Consider the following 22662-nt stretch of genomic DNA (forward strand, 5'->3'; position numbering starts at 1 on the left):
TGACTCCCAAAGTCTAGGATTTCATGAATTTTATGTCCCATAGCATATATCATTAGAGAAATGCAAATGAAAATTTCAATGAAATACCACTACACACCTATCAAAATAGTTTTTTTAAAAAAAAACGACTCATAATACCAAGTGTTGCTCAGGATTTGGAGCAATTGCAACTCTCATTTATTGCCAGTGGGAATGCAAAATAGTACAACCACTTTGGAAAACGGTTTGGCAGTTTCTTATAAAGGTAAACACACACTTATGTACAACTAGTAACTCCATTTCTAGGTACTTACCCAAATGAAATGAAAACCTGTATGCAAATATCTTTTACAGCTTTATTCGTAACTGCCAAAAATAGAATTAACTCAAATATCCATCAACTGGTTAACAGATAAACAAACTGTGATCTATCCATACAATGGAATCGTACTCAGCAATGAAAAGGAACAAACTGCTGATACATGCAGTAACATGAAGGAATCTCAAAAGCATTATGCTTATGCTGAAAACTACAAAACATTGTTTTAAAAAATCTAAATAAATTGAAAGACATTCTATGTTCATATATTAGAAGACTTAATATTGTTAAGGGGATCACAACACTCCCCAAATTGAGCTACAGATTCAGTGCAATTCTTATCAAAATTCCACCCAGACTTCTTGCAGAAATTGATAAGCAAATCCTAAAATTCATATAGAAATGCAATGGATTAAGAATAGTCAAAATGATCTTTTTTTTTTTTTTTTTTGGCTCCGTCGGGTCTTAGTTGCAACACGCGGGATCTTCGTCGCAGCATGAGGAATCTTTCCTTCCACCAGGCTACATTCTAGTTGTGGCGTGCAGGTTTTCTCTCTCTAGTTGTGGTGCGTGGGCTCCAGAGTGCATGGGCTCTGTAGTTTGCAGCATGCAGGCTCTTTAGTTGAGGCACGCAGGCTCAGTAGTTGTGGCATGGGGGCTTAGTTGCCCCGCAGCATGTGGAATCTTAGTTCCCCGACCAGGGATTGAACCCACATCCCCTGCACTGGGAGGCGGATTCTTTGCCACTGGACCACCAGGGAAGTCCCCAAAATGATCTTTTAAAAGAACAAAGTTGGGGGCTTCCCTGGTGGCGCAGTGGTTAAGAATCCGCCTGCCAATGCTGGAGATACAGGCTCGAGCCCTGGTCCGGGAAGACCCCACATGCCACGGAGCAACTAAGCCTGTGCGGCACAATTACTGAGCCTGCACTCTAGAGCCCACGTGCCACAACTACTGAAGCCCGCGTGCCTAGAGCCCGTGCTCCCAACAAGAGAAGCCACCACAATGAGAAGCCTGCGCACCACAAAGAAGAGTAGCCCCCGCTTGCCGCAACCAGAGAAAAGCCCGCATGCAGCAACGAAGACCCAACACAGCCAAAAATAAAGCAAATAAAATAAAATAAAATAATTTTTTAAAAAAAGAACAAAGTTGGTGGATTCACGTCCCAACTTCAAAACTTACCACAAAGCCGAAGTAACCCAGACAGTGGTGTGGTACTGGCATATAGATAGATCAATGGAATAGAAGAACCCGGAAATAAACACATACGTTTATGGTCAATTGAGCCTCAACCAAAGGGACCAAGATAATTTGATGGGGAAAGAATAGTCTTTCCAACCAAAGCTGCTGGACAACTGGATGTCAACATGTAAAAGTATAAATTTAGATCCCTATCTCATATCACACACAAAAATTATCTCAAAGTGGACCATAGACCCAAATGTAAGAGTTGACACTACAAAACTCTTAGAAGAAAATACAGGAAATTTTTCTGGGGTTAGGTCAGTGATTTCTTACATATGACACCCAAAGCACAAGCAATAAAAAAGATTGATAAGTTGGACTTCATCAAAATTAAAACCTTTTGTGCTTCAAAAGATATCATCAAGAAAATGAAAAGACAACTCACAGAATAGGAGAAAATATCTGTAAATCATCTGTGTGATAAAAGACCTGCATCCAGAATATATAATGAACTCTTACAACTCAATAATAAGGACAAGCCATTTTAAAAATGGGCAAAAGTGAATAGATGTTCCTCAAAAAAGATATGCAAATGGCTAATAAACTCATAAAAAGATATTCAGCATCTTTAGTCATCAGGGAAGCGCAAATTAAAACCACAATGAGATCCTACTTCACACTCATAGAATGGCTATAATCAAAAAGACAACAGTGATGATTGGAGAGGATGTGGAGAAACTGGAGCTCTCATGCAGTCACTCTGAAAAACTGTTTGGCAATTCCTCAAACGTTAAACATCAAGTTACCACAGAACACAGCAATTTCACTCCTAGGTATCTATCCAAGCGAAATAAAAACATATTTCCACACAAGAACTTGTATACAAATGTTCATAACATATCCAAGAGAAATGAAAACATATCCACACAAAAACTTGTACATAAATGATCACAGCATTATTTTTAAAAGCCAGAAAGTGGAACAATGCAAATTTCCATCAACTGATGAATGGAAAAACAAAATGTGATATGTCCACACAATGGGAAACTATTTGGCAATAAAAAAGAAGTACTAATATAAGTTACTACCTGGATGAGCCTCAAAAACATTATGCCAGTAAAAGTTACAAAAGACCATATATAGTGTGATACCATTTATTTGAAATGTCCAGAATAGGCAAATCTATAGACAGAAAGTAGATTAGAGTTCGCCTAGGGCAGAGAGTTGGGAAGAGGGAGTGAAAGTTACAAAAGACCATATATAGTGTGATACCATTTATTTTAAATGTCCAGAATAGGCAAATCTATAGACAGAAAGTAGATTAGAGTTTGCCTAGGGCAGAGAGTTGGAAGGAGGGAGACTGGAAATAGGGTACTGCTAATGGGTACAAGGTTTCTTTTGGAAGTGATATCAGTGTTCTAAAATTAGATTATGCTGATGACTGCACAACTCTGTAAAAATACTAAAAACTGTTGAATTGTACACCTTAAACAGATTAACTTTATGATATATAATTTGCATCTCAAAAAAGCATTATGCTAAGTGAAAGAAACCAGATTCAAAAGATTACATATTGGGCTTCCCTGGTGGCGCAGTGGTTGAGAGTCCGCCTGCCGATGCAGGGGACACGGGTTCGTGCCCCGGTCCGGGAAGATCCCACATGCTGCGGAACGGCTAGGCCCATCAGTCATGGCCGCTGAGCCTGTGCGTCTGGAGCCTGTGCTCCGCAATGGGACAGGCCACGACAGTGAGAGGCCCGTGTACCACAAGAAAAAAAAAAGATTACATATTGTATGATTCTGTTTATATGACATTGTGGAAGAGGCAAAACCATAAGGACAGAAACCAGATTAGTGGCTGACAGAGATCCAGGGAAGGGGGAAGAGACTGACCACAAAAGGGCACAAGGTTCGAATTACAGGGGTCCCAGAAGAAGAAGAGAAAAAGAAAGGGACTGAGAAAATACTTGAAGAGATTATAGTTGAAAACTTCCCTAATATGGGAAAGGAAATAATCAAGTCCAGGAAACACAGAGAGTCCCATACAGGATAAATCCAAGGAGAAACACGCCAAGACACATATTAATCAAACTATCAAAAATTAAATACAAAGAAAATATATTAAAAGCAGCAAGGGAAAAACAACAAGTAACACACAAGGGAATCCCCATAAGGTTAACAGCTGATCTTTCAGCAGAAACTCTGCAAGCCAGAAGGGAGTGGCAGGACATATTTAAAGTGATGAAGGAGAAAATCCTACAACCAAGATTACTCTACCCAGCAAGGATCTCATTCAGATTTGATGGAGAAATTAAAACCTTTACCGAGGGGCTTCCCTGGTGGCGCAGTAGTTGAGAGTCCGCCTGCCAATGCAAGGGACACGGGTTCGTGCCCCGGTCTGGGAAGATCCCACATGCCGCGGAGCGGCTAGGCCCGTGAGCCATGGCCGCTGAGCCTGCGCGTCCGGAGCCTGTGCTCCGCAACGGGAGAGGCCACAACAGTGAGAGGTCCGCGTACCGCAAAAAAAAAAAAAAAAAAAAAAATTCAAAGAACTGTACACCTATAAAAGAGTGAATTTTTAGTCTATGTAAATCAAGTACTGACTTTTATAAAAGGCAAGTTTACATTATAGAAAGTGCAGAAAACACTATTTGGAAACTTGAGAGCAAAAAAATAGTGGAAACCTTTAAAATACATTGCATAGCATATGTAGAGTATGCCTCCTATTGATGTCATCAAGATAATACTGTCTATGATAGAGTGATATATGAGGACTATGGCAGAACCCCCCTTAAAATTTGAGATCAAAGTTTAAAAAAAGGCCTCCCTCTGAAATACAGACAAAATTAAAGAAAGGTCTCTGGCTAAGTCCACTAACTTAGGGGGGAAAATGGCATTTCAAATAGAGTCCTGAGAAACACCTAAGCCTAATCAAAGTAAACAGAGTATCCTCTAGACTGGATATAACTTTAAAAAAAAAAAAGAAAAAGAAAATTTGAAGATGTATTATTAACATATGTACATGTTAATGCATAATCTTCATGAAATGGGGGAGGGCTAAAGAGAAGACTTTATCAGCATTTAGTAAGTACTTCTCAAGGGAGATAGAAAAACTGATTCTGGTAGATACATCATTACTAGAACTCTAGTATGGAGCAGAGATAGTTTATAAGGCTTTTACACAACCTAGAAGAATATCCCTCAAAATGATTTGATTTTCTTTGCCTTCCAAAAAAGCTTTTAATTTGGTTTTCCAACGTCTCTGATGCTACAAGAAGTGCCTACAATGACAGAAACTAGTATTCAGTACCCTACTATATAATTAACAAACAGATTCTGGATTACAAAAAAAAAATTCTTATGACTTTGATTAGCATGAGTCAATCCCCCAGAATCTAATGTGTTGAATGAGTAGATAAAACTATATTTTGTGTTCTGCAAAACCTAGGGCCAGATAATAGACTGAAGCAGTCACCAACCTCTTTTTTGACATCTCTTTCTTTAAAAGGAACATTTGCATTTATAAAGAATATCCTTCACAGAGGGAACACAAAGAAAAACACTACTGAGCCATGGACAAATGTCTGTGCTAAAAGAGACTTGAGGGGTCTTCTATTTGAGCCTCCTCATTTTGCAGATGAGAGGTTAAGTTGCATCTTAAAGCTTAAGTTACCTGCTCAAGGCCTCAAAGTTAACCAGTCAGAGTCAGGCATTTAACACAGGTCTCCTGACTCCCCAACATCAGTGTTTTCCCCATTGGACTATACTGCCTGCTTCATCACAGAGCAGTGTGTTAGAACAACTCTGAGGTCAGAGACCCATGTTCAAATCCCAGCTCCCACACTGACTAGCTGTGTAACATTGGGGGAGCTGTTTAACATCTCTAAGCCTTATTGTACTCATCTGTAACTAGGGGCAATAATATTTTCTATTAAATAGGTAGGATTAAATGAAAGAATGCATATAAAGTGCTTACCACAGAGCCCAGAAACACAGTTAAGTACTCAATAAATTTTTAAATGGATCAATTAACACATATTACAATTAAGATACATAATATGGTCATTACATAACTCTCTAACACATAAGAATGGCACCATTTATGATATGCATAATTTGTCAGTACATTCATTTTAATTGTAATTAATTATGTCAGGGAAACATTATAAGGAGAGGAACAGAAAATCACAGGAAAAAAAGGATGCAAAAAAGACTACTGAGATATTTCTAAACCCTTAATTTATCTTATTAGAATATAATTGAACTTACTGTATTTTCAAGTATCATATGTTAAAATGTTATCTATCTACTGACAAATAATCCTACATAATTTTGTAAACTAACTGGATCCTAGGGGGCTTCCCTGGTGGCAGAGTGGTTGAGAGTCCGCCTGTTGATGCAGGGGACACGGGTCTGTGCCCCGGTCCGGGAAGATCCCACATGCCACGTAGTGGCTGGGCCCGTGAGCCATGGCCGCTGCGCCGGCGCGTCCGGAGCCTGTGCTCCGCAACGGGAGAGGCCGCAACAGTGAGAGGCCCGCGTACCGCAAAAAAAAAAAAAAAAAGTAACTGGATCCCAATCAAGTGAGAAAACTTTCTACAGTCATTCTAAACCATAAATCCTAACTAAATAATAAACATATTTGCTCAGGAAAACTAATTTAATCACTCTTTAAAACTTTTTATTATAATAATCGAAAAATTGTAAAGATAGTTTAAAGATGTCCCATGTGTCCTTCGCCCAGCTTCCCCCAGTAGTAACTTACATAACTGCAGTACGCTGTCAAAACCAAGAAATTGACGTGTGAATTGAGATAAAATTCACAACGTAAGATTACCATTATAAAGTGTACAATTCAGAGGTTTTTAGTATATTCCTAGAGTTGTGCAACCATCACCACTAAATCACCACCTTTTGAAGTCACCATAACGTATCTCTAAAGACCAGAAAATCTGATATGTTCCTTTTTTAAAATAAATTTGTTTCTTTTATTTTTGTCTGTGTTGGATTTTCATTGCTGCGTGCGGGCTTTCTCTAGTTGTGGCGAGCGGGGGCTACTCTTCTTTGTGGTGCACGGGCTTCTCATTGTGGTGGCTTCTCTTGTTGAGGAGCACAGGCTCTAGGCCCGCAGGCTTCAGAAGTTACAGCACACAGGCTCAGCAGTTGTGGCTCGTGGGCTCCAGAGCACAGGCTAAGTTGTTGCAGCGCATGAGCTCAGTTTCTCCGCCACAGGTGGGATTTTCCCGGACCAGGGCTCACCCCCGGATCCCCTGCGTTGGCAGGCAGATTCCTTTTTTTTTTTTTTTTTTTTTTTTTTTGCCGTACGTGGGCCTCTCACTGTTGTGGCCTCTCCCATTGCGGAGCACAGGCTCCGGACGCGCAGGCTCTGGACGCGCAGGCTCTGGACGCACAGGCTCTGGATGCGCAGGCTCAGCGGCCATGGCTCATGGGTCCAGCCGCTCTGCGGCATGCGGGATCCTCCCGGACCAGGGCACAAACCCGTGTCCCCTGCATCGGCAGGCAGACTCTCAACCACTGCGCCACCAGGGAAGCCCGGCAGGCAGATTCTTAACCACTGCCCCACCAGGGAAATCACTGTTCATTTTTAAAAATCTATTTAGTTCAAGTCAGAGGTAACCTTACATTTGCATTATTAATAATCCCCTTTATCAGAGATAACATTTTTCATTCATGCACATCTATTATCAACATTTCTTGGGCCCCAACATGAGACCTTACCTACTAACTGTACAAAGATGTAATCTGTGCCCTTCCAACAGTTCAGTCTAGGGAGAGGAAAACATGTGAGTGAACATTTACATTTCAATGTGGTAAGTGCTACAATAAGGTCCCCCAAGGCACTGCCCAGCAACACTGGGGAGTGAGTCTACCCTGGAATAAGGAGGTAATGAGAGGCTGATGATTCATGCAGCAGGAGAAAATGCATATGGAGGACGATAGGAGACAAGGCTGGAAGGGAGGCAGCAGAGAGATGATGGAAGACCTCCTATGCCAAGCTAAAAGGCTGTAAGCCAGTAGGCAATGGGAAAAGCTTGAAGGATTTTAAAAAGAAAATGATCAGAGGTGCATTTTGGAAGCATGAGAAAGGTCAGAATTGGTTCGCCACTCTGCAGGAGGGTAAAACTTGGACCTTTAGGGACCCCATATCTGGCAAGCACAAATGGAGAGCCAGGGAAGGCAATGTAGGAGCTCTGATTCCTGCCATCACTGAGGCTAGAGTTCAAAGAGGAAAACTGAACTCATCCAGATCCCTATCTTACCTCAGAAACACCTGAGCTCTTGTGGCCTCTTGGAAGTTCCCATCTCATCCCACCTAACAGAAGAAGCCTGAGGGAGTGAGGAGTGAATTCAGCTTGGTGTGCTATCGATAAGACCATGCCGGTCATTAAAATGTTGAAATCTCTCTCTATCAGTTGGCAAATAGCCTCTGCCCTGAGAGGCTTCTCCCTTCTGCCCTGGGACCAATCCCAACCCCACCTCCCATGATTCAGCACTAAATATTTAGTGTCTGGCGCAGCAGAGGGCGCTAGACCCAACTTCAGTGCCCTCTGGCAGAGTCTTGGTCAGTGAGGTAGGTATTCACCATGACTCATTGATTGTTGAATATTTTAAACATCACCCCAACATGGGGGCCAAGCCCAGAGGCCTCCTTTAAACCATTAAGCTCTTCTATCACATTCAGCTGAAACAACAAAAAATATCAGGTTGGCCAAAAAGTTTGTTTGGGTTTTTCCGTAAGATGTTACAGAAAAAACCTGAAAGAACTTTTTGGCCAACCCACAGATCTTCAATATTCTTTCATTATCCCCAACTTTCTTCTCCAGATTCTCCCTCCAAATTCTGACCAGGTATTTCTGCTTAAGGCTCATCTTGCTCTATCCCGACTGTTTCTCTGGTTTTAATCTTTTGTTTCTTCCTTTAGTCAACTATTTTAACTCTCCATCCAGTTTCACTGACTTTAGCTGTCCAGAGTAAAGACTTTCCTGGTCATGGGCAGCCCTACCATGTCCATCCATTCCCTAAGAACCAGACCTGAAGTCACAGTAGACATAGAGTCTCATTAGGTCTATTAATCCATTAAGTATAAAAAACTGCAAAAAAGTTAATAGAAAACTCTAAACACATAATACTCAGCCCAGCCTCAAGATACCATTTTATACAATACAGACTTTCATTTGTTTGTCTTGTCTCAAATTCCAATTAACTAAAATATACACTTTTGTGTTAAATAATGAAATTAAAGGATATGGATCACATTATGCCTCAGTGTATATATACATACACTGTGATTATATCTTTTTTTAACACCTCCCCCCACCAACAGAAGGTGTGGCCACCACACAAAGAATCTGGCCATAAGCAAAGGTATAACTTGGCAGTGATGCCAATTAGAAGTGGTGATAAGAGATTGTATTAAATGAATGGCCCAAAGTATAAATCAGCATAAAACAGAGGACATAATAAGAGATGGACAGAAGAGCTATCATGTCAGAAAAGATGGTAGGAAATAAAATTGTGGAAACCAAGAAGAGAAAGTAAAGTTTTTCTACTTCTTTTGTCATTTTCTTTTGACCAGAAGCTAAAGGTATCTCATATGAGATACATTATTAGTAGGAATAGTCCATAATATTTTATAATGATACACTAAAAGATCTAATTTGCAGCAAGACAATACAATAGCATTCTATCTGTCTCCTTAGAATAATCAGACTGTCTAGTATACCCAAAATCAAAAATTGGAATACAGGTAATATGTGTTCTCCTTTACCATAAAAATTATTAGAAGACAATTCCTAGATGTGCTTTGTGTACTATGGGTATTCATTTAAACAAGCTTGTCTAAATTATCCAAGGTGTATTTAAAAATAAGCAAAGAAAGTGTTGATTAGCTATTCTGCTTATAAAATCTGACATTACAATAGTTAGCTCAGTAACTTATGTCCTACAGCTATACCAAGCAAACTCTCATTTACTTTTTTTTTTTAACCTACTTCACATGTACCAGAACCTGAAACTGGACATAGACTGAAGAAGCTGCACTGTAGGACTGGAACTACCTTCTGTTTTGATCAGATTTTTATCTCTCAACAGCCAAATTTCCTGAGTGGCCTCCCAAAGAGCTGATGGGATATTCTGTTGTACAGATGAGTGTATACTGTGAAATTGTAGGTTCAACATGTCTTATAACATCCCACACATCATTGCTAGTCCATAGGTCCTCCGGACGTACAAACCTCCAATTCCGTAATAACTCCTGGGGCTTTTAGATTTTTCTAGAGGCAAAAATCTGAAACAGGACAGGCTGGTTGCCTTCTTCAGCCTCAATTATCCCCCAGAAGTACCTGAGATCCTTAGGTGAATTGATTAATTCTGCTTCCTTGTGTTGTGATCAATGTTCTTACCTGCTTGGCTCATGTTTGACAAAATAAGAATCTTAGTAGCACCTCCTCACTAGAGTATCTGGAATCCTCTGGGACTCCTGAAGCCAACTCTTCCTCTTAGGTGTCCTCAGAATTAGGCTAGGACCCAGACTAGAGGCCCTTGAGTTAAATCAAGCTATAGAGAAATAAGGCTGTGCACCTGCCTAGAGGCAAAGGATAATTTGCCTGATTATGCAGTGCCTGGAGGGAGTACCAGACTGAGAAGATTCCTAATGATTTGGCTTTTTCCTACCACAAATTCAATGAAAGTGGCCAGACATTTGAGTGTGCCCTAGGGCATGCTGTTTGAGGTACCACTATTTCTTTCAGGCCTTGGGCCTGTGGGCCTTTGCTAATTTAACTGGCTCCCATAATACCATTTCACAGCAAGCCTCCTTAAACTTGCCAACAAAATGGAGTGCTTGTATTGTCAGTCATTCCCCTATTCATCAGTCTTTAGACTATCCCTCCTTATTCTCCTCTTCCAGAGCAAAATAACCTATTAGCATTGGCATTCTGCCGAACATTGATTGCCCAAATGCCAAACAGTGCTTTCTTGGAGGTTCCCATCCCCAAAGCTCCAGCCTGGCACTGTGTTGAGTGCTAAAAGTGCACCCTGTGTAGGGCTGGGAACTTTGGAGCCAGCAGGCAACAGCTCACACGAGAATCCAGGGAAGCACTCCTCTGTCCTCCAGAAAAGCTATTTTGGGTGGCCACTTAGGTTTGGGAATAGAGATGCTGAAAAGTGCCTTTTAGGGCTCCACGGGTTACATTTCCTAACTGTTAATGCACAGTCTAGGCTACACTGTATCAGTCAAAGGATTTTCAAACAACAGCTGAATGTTGGAATTTGATACCCTCTTTTTTTTGTCAGATAACTAAACTGATGACGTCTCTTGAAAACAAAATTCATACTTAGTTGCTGCAGTCACAGAATTAAGATTGATATCCCAATCTACCTTTTCTTCATATGATGCCATTGCTTTGTGAAGAATCTTAATCTGTGTTACAGTTTTGGAATTAGATTTAATTCATTGCCAGCTTTATGCATTTATTTTTAGTTTAGACTGATTCCTCTGAGCACGTCAAGAATGATTGAAATTTGCTGACAGTAATTTTTCCTAGGCAAGTAGATTTCTGTCGTTTGACTCAACTGTACCAGAGTAAGTCAAATCAACATAGTAAAGGAAAGACTAAGCATACTTGGCTTTACATTTTTAGCTTTTCTACCTAGAAGTAGCCTGCTGTTACCTTAGCCTGGAATGCCCTTTACCCATACGCACAGCCCATTTTCTGCTTTTGGCAATCTTTCATGACCTAGTTCAAATCTCACCTCCTTTGAGAAATATTTAATTTCAAGTCCCCCACATGTGCGCTGCCACAGCATATCACCTTGTCCTAGCCCTGAATTCTGTGATGTTTTATAGTTTGCTATTTACATGTTTATAATCCCTCTCTAGGCTGTAAGTCCTTGGACGACAGGGAGCTTTACTCCTCCTATTCCCCCAGTGCTTTAAGTTGTGAAGATTTCTTTGAAAAACAGTATACAAATATGAAATAATCATATTGTTTGTAGGTCAGGAAAGACAAAAAATAAAACTAACCAATAAATATAAGAGCATCAAATTGGAATTATGAACCATCTTTAGAATCCTGCCCACTTGAAGACAGATATGCATATCTGCAAATAACTTTTTACCTTTTAAGGGTAGAGAATCAGTTAAGGCCATTCAGAAATAAATCAAAAGTCAGAAATAAGAGATTCACTCTTGGCTTCTCCTTCTCCCTCATTTTTTATATCCAGTCAATCAACAATACTCATCAATGTTATCTACTAAATATCTGTGTGACCAAGTAGTAGCTATTCTCAAACCTCAGCAAGCATAAGACTCAGCTGAAAGACTTAAACTGATGAGTTCCAGGCCCCAACTTTCCGATTTGCTAGGTCTGCAGTGGGGACAAGAATCTGCGTTTCTAACGAGTACCCACGTGAAACTAATGCTGCTCATCCAGGAACCACACTTTTAAACCACTGAGAAGGTTTAACCCCCCCACTCTATTCTCCTTGCTTTTCACAAGGTTCACAATTTCTACAAAAGGAAGAAAACCCCTGAGCTGTGACACAGTAAGATGGCTCAAATAAGGCCTAAGAATAGCTAGGTTTGGTCCTGATCCTGAATGGCTTCCCCTGGTGGGCAGTCGTTGCCTAACTTGAAATGATCTTTAACATACAAGAACAAGTCCTAAAGCATTTCTGGAGTGGTCCAGAGTGCCTCTAAATACAGACCAACAGATGAGGTCATGGTAATGCAGGGAGTCAGAAGTAGAGGAGGGGGATGAAAGCTATAATCACTGTCAAAGGGGTGTTTTCTGTAGACAAGTGAATGGAGCTATTGTACACAAACTCAGTGGTTGCCAAGCATGTGGCCCAATTATTTTGCCTGTATGAGCATGGCACGGAAGGATCTCCTTAGAGGACTTGATTCACACAGTTGATGTTTACTCTGACAGTAGCAAGCAAAAGCCTAGAGAATTTGAACCTAAGATTCCTTACAGGTTCCTACCTTCCAAATCTAGGATATGATGCAATTAAGCTGGAAAGACCACAGAGTAAAACACCATCCCTAGAAATAGTACAGTAATTATAATTGGTGAAAGACCAATACAGGGGCCTATCTTGTTCAAAATATTGACAACAGTAATGAGCGTCACGTGATGGCCTTGGGAGGCAAGAGTTCCATAATTTAAATCTGGGGATCATCCTCCCAGAGAAACTGCTCTCCCTAGTCTTTCTTTGGCTCTACCATATGTAAAATGTTTGTAAAAGCTTCAAAAGTTCTATTGGCCACCAGGGCCTAGGGTCTTAAAGGAATGGAAGGCCTGCTTCAATGGCTAGGATGGACGTATGACAAGGTGTTTTGCTTTCTTAGGGGAAATACCACTCACTGTACAGCATAGGATGGAGATGCTCCAGCACTCTCCAAATTTCTCAGCTGCATAAGAAAACCATTCAGGTGGTTGGCTTGAGCCCCAAGGATCAAGGCCATAAAACAGAGGGGCAACAACTGCCACTGGGCCTCCTGGAGAGCAGCACCCTCCTCCCTAAGCACCATGTAGGTGAGATACAGAAGCTATAAGGTTGCTGCCAATCCTCCATGATATTCACATATCTTGTACAAGCTCTGGCTAGGCACAGCTGAGGAAGAGTGACCCACAGGAGTCTGCGCCAAGAAACAGGATCTGCAGAGTCCAACAGAATGTTACAGATGAGGCTATCAGAGAGAAGATGAATTCAACTTAAAATAGACATAGGGCTTCCCTGGTGGCACAGTGGTTAAGAATCCACCTGCCATGATTTGTGACCACTAGAGGGGTGGGATAGGGAGGGTGGGAGGGAGATGCAAGAGGGAGGGGATATGGGGATATATGTATATGTATAGCTAATTCACTTTGTTATACAGCTGAAGCTAACACACCATTGTAAAGCAATTATACTCCAATAAAGATGTTAAAAAAAAAAGAAAAAGAATACACCTGCCAATGCAGTGGACACAGGTTCAATCCCTGGCCCGGGAAGATCCCACGTGCCGCGGAGCAACTAAGCCCGTGAGCCACAACTACTGAGGCCTGTGCGCCTAGAGCCGATGAGCCACCACAAGAGAAGCCACCGCAATAAGAAGCCTGTGCACCACAACGAAGAGTAGCCCCCGCTCTCCGCAGCTAGAGAAAGCCCAAGCACAGCAATGAAGACCCGACACAGCCAAAAATAAAAACAAATAAATTTATTTTAAAAAATAATAAAATAAAATAGACATATTTAGAAACAGATTGGGAAGCATGGTTCACTTCCTGTCCAGATAACAGGTTAGAAAATGAGTCTGTGAGGAGGTTGCTTTATGTAGTACTGACTTGGAGGAAAGGAGTGCAGGAAGGTTCTGTGGCTGTGGTGAACCGTATGCTCAATACCCTAATTCTGCCAGACCTCTAACGCTCCATGAAGCACTGTACTACACAGTATTCATTTGCTGTAAGCCTTCTAAACCTGCAGAGATGGGGGAAGTGAGGGCACCTGAAAGGCTTGAAATCCTAACAGACAAACGAAAAAATCATAGGAGCTGTGGGCTGAAGCTCCACTAATTCAACAAAGGATAACTGCAAAAAGTTAGCAGGCTTCATAAAATACCACATTTACATACTGTACTTCTCACCAGAGAGAGGGGCTACAGAGAAAAACGGTTCGAAATGGGATGGGATGAAACTACAAAAAGGGTTATACAATTGTTAGAAAATGTTTATTGTTTTCAGGCAGAAGAAATTTTAAAGTGTTGTAGTTAACACAGCAATCATGTAGCACAAACAAATCAGAAAAAGTATTTACTGAACTATGTAAGGCACTGAACTAGGTGCTGTGATTCTTGGGGTTTAAGATTTATAGCTTCCTCTTACTCTCTCCTTTATAAATTCTAAAGTATAATCTATCAGAAAATAAAGTTCTTAAAATAATCCAAAATATTTTAATATAGTAACTATTATATCATTGGTAAATTGCCTCTAAAGCTAATGCCTTGCTATTTATTTTGGATTACACATTTTAAGAATTACACATAAACCACTACAAACATATGAAAAATGACTGTTTATTGCCTTCAGGTTGTCTGATTTTATTTTGGCAAACATTTCCTTTTTTAAATATGATATTAATATCACAGACATGGTACACGAGTCTCTGGACAATGTATAACAGAGGACTCAAAATCACATGCTCTGTACACTATGTTGAATTGCCTCATCTAGCATATTCATTCCAAGCACTTAACAGAATGCAAGTGCATACAAATACCCTTGAGTAAAATCTGTTGTAGTGATTGCGTCTAGGTTTCTCCTGGATGCCAATGACACTTCTTAAACAGGACTTCTTCAAAAAGAAAAAGAATGAAAGCATAAATACACATCTAGAATGTACCTTCTGTACTGAAAAGACTGATTTGCATTAGTTTTATACAATAAATGTTTTAATATACAAATTAAGAAACAGAATACAAGTGCTTTTAGGATCCTAGAAGGCTAATTTTGGAACTTAGTTTTAAGAATTAGATTCTAACTGACTTGCTATTGTAACAGAGATCCTGAGACAGCATAATTACTTTTTAAAATAAAGTTTTTAAAAACCAATATTCATGAAAATACAACAGCCTTGTGTTTTTCTCTGTGAATAAAATTATCCTAATTCTCTAAGAACATCCTTTTTGCCTTAATGAAACCAAGGATTCCACTTACCAAGAAGCAGAAGTTCTTAGAAAAGACAAATCACAGTCCAAGCAATAAATGCCTCTCTAAAGCCAAAGACTTGGTAGAATAGAAGGAAAGCAAACTTGAACTCTTGATTTTAAAGAAGAGTTCTAATAAAGATTTCAGTTATGCCAGTCTTGGATCTCACAATTTTACTGAAATTAATCAGAAATCATTTTACGGGGACTTACAGCTTAAGTTCAATTATTTTTCTAAAAAAGTAAAACATTTCTCAATTCTATTTCTGAACTGAATAGAATAAGGCACAATATAAGTACAGTATATTAGTCTATTTAAATGTTCCTTATTATTTGTAGTGATATCTCCAAATAACTTTCTCTTTACTGCGAAATAAGTATTAAATTTCCATTTTATAGATGAGGAAATTAAGGTACAGACAGGTGAAGTAACTTAAGGAGTCAGAATGGATAGAGGGAATAACGATGGGATTTAGAGACAAAAGGGCTGGGGTTTAAATACAGTACAGCCACCTACTAGCTTTGAGCAAGTTCAGTCATCTGGGACTATCTTTCATCTGTAAAAGGAGGATAATACCACCTACCTCTCAACGGCTGATGTAAGGTATAAGCAAAGCACCTAGCACAAAGCCTAGTACATAGTTATCCATTCAACAAATATAGGCTCTCCCACCAATCCACGATCCCATTTTCTTTAGCTGGTACAATGGGTATAAAATCAATCCATAACACTGATGTGAGGTAAATGAGATAATAATACAGGCGAAGTGCCTGGCAGGTGCAAGGATCAATGCATTTGTTCTCTCCCTCAATATTCTCTCCCTTACTCCATGTCCCACAGTTACTAAATGGCTGAGCCACAATCAAATCCACATCTTGGTTCCACTTAGAACTGCCTCTGCACACACATTTCATTTATGGTTGCACCTTATTTAACTGCAAAAACTAATCTAACCTAGCTGCTTAATCAGTTGTTATTTTAATGTGTTACCAGTAAAATCAAATTTATTTCTAGGGTAGCTTTACTTTTCAGCAATAACCAATAAAAAGTGATTAATATTCTGACTTGGCAATATATATTTTTCAATACATATTTCTACTGGCATTTCTGCAATATATTCTTAATATTTTATAAGCTGTTATAACCTGAAAGATAGTTAAAAATCTATTCTTTAGATATTACATGCCTAAGCACCTAAATGACTCCATTCGGAGAGTTCAAAGATAGTAGGTAGCCTTTTCGTTTTTCCTATTTTCTCCCAAATAAAATAACAAAGTAAGATAGTAAATGTGGTAAGTAAATAAATATGTGCTTAAATGAAACAGATGTGTGAAAAATATGGACCAGATCTGCATTTATGAGGCAATGACCTTCAAAACTGGCAGGGAGCTGTTAACAATGTTCTTCACAGGGGAGCAATTATACTACAACCCTCCTATGTATACTTCCATTTCTCATGGTCTACAACTACATTCGCATATCAGAAAGAATAAAAGAATAATCTGGTAACTGTGGCAACCTTCATTGAGAAGATATAAGGCATTTTCATTACCTTAATAATCACATCCTAAATGCCAGATCAGTATAACTGCTGCAATATGAAAGGCTAGACCAACACTTTGATAGAATTTCCTACAACTGAAATTTACCAAATGTAGCTATTATGACTCTAACCCAGTGATACATTTCTGATTCTGTAATACCCTAAGTGGTCTCTGATGATCTCAAGAGGCACTGAAATTTTTCTAAAATAAATACCTTATTTAAAGAAAAATATGCCATACAATACTTTTAGGAAAAGGAGGTCAAATTATCACCATTTTTTTTTAATATACAGTACTGCAATTCCTAAATGTTGTAAATACTGCTTTAACCCAGTAAGTAGCTCACATACTGATTTAAAAGACCCTGTGCCCAATGTCTGACAAATAAGCGCATATGTGCTCACTCTCTCTCTCTCTCTCTCTCCCCACCCCCCCAACACACACACACACACACACACACACACACACACACACACGCAATAGAAATATACAAGCGGGAAAAGTTGCTAAGAAAAGCTCAATCTCTAATGCTCAAAAAAAGGTGTATGTGCAAAATATTAATTTCACATAAAATATTGTCTTATTTTCCACATTTCCTCACGTGGGTAAAAACAAAAGCAATTCACAATAGTAGTGCCAAAGAATGACAATATTACATATACTTCAGAATTCCTGTGTTTTTTAAATTTCATGCAAGAATCACAATGCACAATCATTAACATATCTAGATAGTGAACACTTACTACAGTATGGTCATATTACACCAAGCTTAATTTTTTTAAGTGGCCTATATTTTTATAACACATTAAATTGTAATAATGTAAAATAAGACCAGCAGGAAAATAAATACAACCATAGTAGCATATAGCAAGCATAAATCCAATAAGTCCTCCTCAACTTAAAAATATTTTTCGCAACAGTAATAAAAACCACCCACGAGTATAATACCAATAAGCCAACTGGGTTTTCCACTATCTGGGAAAAATAACTAGTTGCCTTTTTGTGATACCTGAAAACCACAAGGTTATCACTAAATGGGCAGGTGACATGAATTGTGTTTCATTTGTACTTTATATCTTGGCAAAAGTTAATGATCTGTCCCAGAAATTTTATTTCACCATATATCCCAAAAGTATTTTTAGGACTCATGAAGTCTAAACCTCACACTGCCCTTGATATGCTATTGTGTAAATGCTTTAAATTTTAAAACAAAGAATAAAGACTTTAAAAGCTCTGCACAATGTATTCAAATGGTAAGGATGTCCACTCAATCCATGTTTCCTCTGAGTCCCCCACCAAAAAACAAAAAAAAAACTGTACATGACACATAAAGATACAATAGAAACAAAAAGTAGCATGACACTCATTCAGTAAGGAAATAATACACAACATCTCTATATCATATTCAACTACAAAAATCCTTTCACTTGATGGCTAGCATCTTTATGACTGCTTAATCTGTATTTAAGTGGCCTGAAAAAGAGATTTTGTTCTCTTTCTCTACCCTCATAGATCTTTGGCAGCAGTCAGCACTCGTGCCCAGAGTTGGTTTTGGAGGTGGGAGAATAAGGAAAGTGGAGAGAAGGCTGACCTGAGCACGGAGTCAGCAGAGAGCAGCTGCTCTCATATACTATCCAACGTCTTTCTCACCCACCGCTATTTTCCGCTATTGAGCATTGTCAGCGAAAAAAATTAATGGGGGAGGGGGGCGGGGAAAGAGACAAAGAGAGTAGGACCCCGGCCGTCAGTTTTTGTCTGCCACATGAGGTGAGAAGCCCTCTCGGGTTTTTTGCTGCAAAGGCAAGGGATCAGGTGAGACCCTCTGGGTCCAGCTCAATTTGCTTCTCCAGAAAGGGCAGTTTTCGGCAGTGAGCGCAGGATCCTCCTGGCTGGTGAACTAAACACCGGAGCATTGTTAATGTTTTCTATCTCTTACTTTATAAAGGAGGAAGAGGGCTGTGACTGCATTCCTGGGAAAGACTACTACTCCTGACGTGCCACGCAGCGAGAGGTTGTAAAAATCCCTTCAAAAATACCAGGTTCTGAAGAAATGCTGTGCAGCCTTATCGTATTGTTGGCGTTTTTTTGTAAGTCACCGATTCTCACCAACGCCAACCCTCCTCAAATCGCTGGGACTTGTTGCTAAATCTTTACCTCACGCCCCCCAGAACTGCCCAACTGAATAAGATTTGGGGAGAGAAAGGCCAGAGGGGGGCCTAAGTCTTTAAAGCCCGGAGGGCTGGTATCCCCTTCAATAGGCCACTCTGCATGGGCTACGCGTTCAATTCTACCTTCTTGAGAGCTCTGACTCACAAATGCTGGGCGGGGGGGGGGGGGGGGGGCGGGGGGCAAATTATGACATACACCATTATCGTTCCAGCCAAAGAGATGTAAGAAAAGCCGCCAGCCGTCCTTGCCGGGCCGGAGAGTCAAAACCTGCGCCCCCCGACGGGGCGGCCGGGGAAAGAGCCTCCCTCCCGACGCCCGAGGAAGGTGCTCCCCACACCGGCGGGTTCGAGGAGCCAGGATAGAGCGTCCTCACCTCGGGAGAGGGCAGGGGGCGAGGTGGGGGTCCAGAACGCGAGGACTCGCCTCTCAGCAGCGCCGAGCTCCGAGTGCCCAGCCCCGGACTGGGGCTCAGGCAGAGGCGCCCTGCACCGGGGCCGTCCGCCGCAGCCAGGGTTGGACAAAGCGCTGGGGTCTGGAGCGACGCGCGGGCGCGGGCCAAGTTGGCCAGACTCGGGGGACGAGGGGGTCCCGCGGGCGGGGCGGCGCGGCACTGACCTGGATGGTGCAGGTGTACTCGCTGTCGTCCAGCAGCCGCACGGTGCAGCTGTACTCGCGCTCCAGGCTCCTGCTGCTGCCGCTCATCAACCTGCTCAGCATCTTCCCGCCCACCCGCCCCCGGGAGAGACGCGGCGGCGCTGCGGACCCCGGACCAGGCGCCCCTCAGCCAGGCAGCTCCGCACCGGCCCCAAGCACCTGCACCATCACCCCAGCGCGGACGCCGCCGCTGCCTCCTGCTGACCCAGCTCCTCCTCCTTCTCCTCCTCCTTCTCCGCCACCGCCTCCCCACAGCCCAGAACAAGCGCCCGGCTCTCTTTCCTCCGCGCCCTACTGCCCGTGTCCTGCTCGTGGGGCGGGGCCTCGGCCGGAGGGGCCCAATGGGGGTCAGCGCGGCGGAACCGAGTGGCAGACAGTAGAGCCAGTAGAAATAGGGCACTGCGATGATGGACAAGCTGGGGAAGCAATCACGGGAAAGCAGTCGGACCGAGATAAGCCGGACCAGCCCTCTGGCGTCCCAAACCAGGGGCTTCTTTTCTCCCTGCGGTTCCTGTAAATGCTACTTCCCCGCCCCCGGACCAGGTGTGGGCACCCGGCTCGATCATTGTCAGCTGTTTGGAATACATTTGGCCTCTGCTTCAGGGGCCAAGTTCCACACTCTGCAACACCTCGGTTCTCGCCTCTCGGGAGCCGGATCGGTGAGAGCTCACAATCCCTGCACCTGCAGAATGCAAGCACCTTCGGCTCTGGACCAGGCGGCTACCCCCACCTGCGCTGTATCGCAAGGCAGCCCGACGGTCTCCTCTGCTCCACCCCTCTTATTTTGGAGAACATCTGTTTTACAGGAGCTACTTAAGGAAAACCTGCCGGGTTCGCAGAGGGTCTGAAGCACCAGGGTTTAACCCCTAGAAAACCCTCCACTCAAACACCCTTTGCCTCCTTCCTTTTATTTTCAGAAGACAAAAGGAAGAGACTGAGACGTGCTCCTTCCGCCGGTATAATACAGAGGAAAGGATCAACCCTTTCCTTACACCTTTAGAACTAGAATTATCGTGTCTTCATACTTCCTGAACAAAACGCCAGAGTATGTAAGGAGGTATACATCACAAAGAAAAAAAATTGTCTCCTGCCTTCTCTGACCTCATATCTAAAGACCTCATGTTCTTTATAAAAATTTCACTAAGAGACAGTATTCTCCCTCAAAAAATTTTGATGGAAGGAAATGTTACAAAAGGATCAAATCAACAACGTTAATGCTGTAATAAATATATTAATTGAAAATAATGAAATACACATAATTTCCTGTTATTTTCATTTACACTGTTGGTTGTAGGTATAACATAACAAAAATAAAACCCAATGTTAACTGAGAAAAAAGCCCGACCATTAAAGTATGCTTCTTCCCTAGTGTCTTTGGACTCCAGAATTTATCCTTTTTTTTTTGCATGTGACCCACCCTGCCCCCCTTTGTATCTTGGATTGCTTATCACCCCAGTAACCTGGATTGCTCTCCTCATTAGTTACATTCTCCCCTATGGCATTCAGGAGCCATAAGAGGAGGTTCTTCTTCTCAATGCAATCCTGGATGAGTTAGTTTAGAAACTAGAAGCAGTGAGCCAAGTATTCTAGCCATAAAACCAGATGTGAGCTCCTCTATTTCATAGCTCCAGCAGGTAGCCTGGTGCCTGCAACATAATACTCAATAAATGTTTTTTAAATGAAGTAAATGGAATTGATAGATACTGTACAGCATCTAAACCCCAAGAGAAGAAACTAAGAGAATTTCAGGAAGGTCTTAGAGACAAGTGCAATTATTAATGTGTCAAAGTGATATTCTACAGAGTTCAGCTTTGTTGTGTAGTTGGGAGAAGATGATGAAAGATTTCAGACAGGCAAAACTTTTGTTGAAGGAAAAGTTGCTATTTGATGTAAAATCTAAGAGAGCAAGAAAAAATATCCAAAAAGCTAGAGGAAAGCCAGTAATGTGATGATAGGGAGGCCTCTTTAACAAGTTATACAAATAATCAGCTGTCAGAATAAAAAGACAAAGCACCATGAATCCAGAAAAGCTCTACAGAACTGAATGCAGCCTTTTTTCAAAGTATGACCACAAATACAATCAACAGGGATAAGATTGTGGCTGCTATGCCTATGCATCAAATAACGTTCCTGCTCAGCCTAAGAAAATCATGTCAGCTTAGATGTTCTCCTCATTGAAAGACCAGTCAGATACTCATCCATGCTTATGCATAATATCCAGAAAAAACTTAAAACTCTCCCTTACTCTCTGAAACAGAACACTTTGTAAAGAAAACAGAGGATGGACAAATAATGGAAGAAAAGCAAGAATCTATCGGTTTCTGGTTTCTTGTATGCCTCTACAATAAGACTTGAGAACAGAGGCCTAAGGGGAACTAAAAAGAGAGGGTTCATATAAAATCAAATGGAGGAATACTTTGTTTACCTTCGGTTTTCTCAAGTCTATTGAACAGGATGCCCAAGATGGAAAGGATTTGTTCAATAAAAGGCCTCATATGTCCTTGAGAATCAGAGTGTCGTAGCGTTCAAGTTTTTGACTATAAAGGAGGTCATATTTAAAATAAAATCCCCCCCCAAAAAAACCCCAACTACAATACTTCTGAGTTCCCACCTTCCAAATTATCAGGATGTCAGCCAGCCCCCTTTAGAGTTCCTCTCCCTTCTCTACTATGGAGGAGTCCCCAGGAGAGGTGCTGTCACCCACATATTCCTGAAATAACTGAACTATTTCTGCCTCTGCTTCAGATGTCCCATACCCTGATGTTCTGGAACACTGAGCTCTCTCCAGCCAATGCAATCTTCAGCATTGCCTTGGGATTTGGCAGGAAGGGGCAGTGCCCTCTCTTCCCCAGGACATCACAAACATAAGAATGACTCTCAGAGCCCTTATGGACTAGATCAGGCCTGCCTTACTGTTGAGTTTCCAGCCTGGGTCCATATGTCTGTGTCCATACATCTCCCCTCTCAATCAAGAGTTCTCCTAACCATGTCTTGAGCATACGGGCCCAACCACTGTAAAGCTCAGAGAAGAAAACAACTCTCCTCACCCAGTTAAAGGTCCACTTTCAAACTCCCATTTTCTGTCCCAGGTGGAACTTCTCCCT

General features: G+C 41.4%; 1 protein-coding gene across 4 annotated transcripts in view; it reads right to left on the minus strand.

Annotated features, from left to right (window-relative positions):
• The window catches only part of FRMD5 (FERM domain containing 5), a 340836-nt gene extending 321215 nt beyond the window's left edge, over positions 1–19621 (minus strand). For all 4 annotated transcript variants that reach the window (XM_060149061.1, XM_060149054.1, XM_060149053.1 and 1 more), the window contains exon 1: positions 19520–19621. In XM_060149061.1, coding sequence (XP_060005044.1) covers positions 19520–19621 — 102 coding nt within the window. The remainder of the gene's footprint in view (positions 1–19519) is intronic.
• Between the last annotated feature and the right edge of the window lie 3041 nt (positions 19622–22662).

Source organism: Lagenorhynchus albirostris, chromosome 1 (genome assembly GCF_949774975.1).
Source record: "Lagenorhynchus albirostris chromosome 1, mLagAlb1.1, whole genome shotgun sequence".
Taxonomy (NCBI): Eukaryota; Metazoa; Chordata; class Mammalia; order Artiodactyla; family Delphinidae; genus Lagenorhynchus; species Lagenorhynchus albirostris.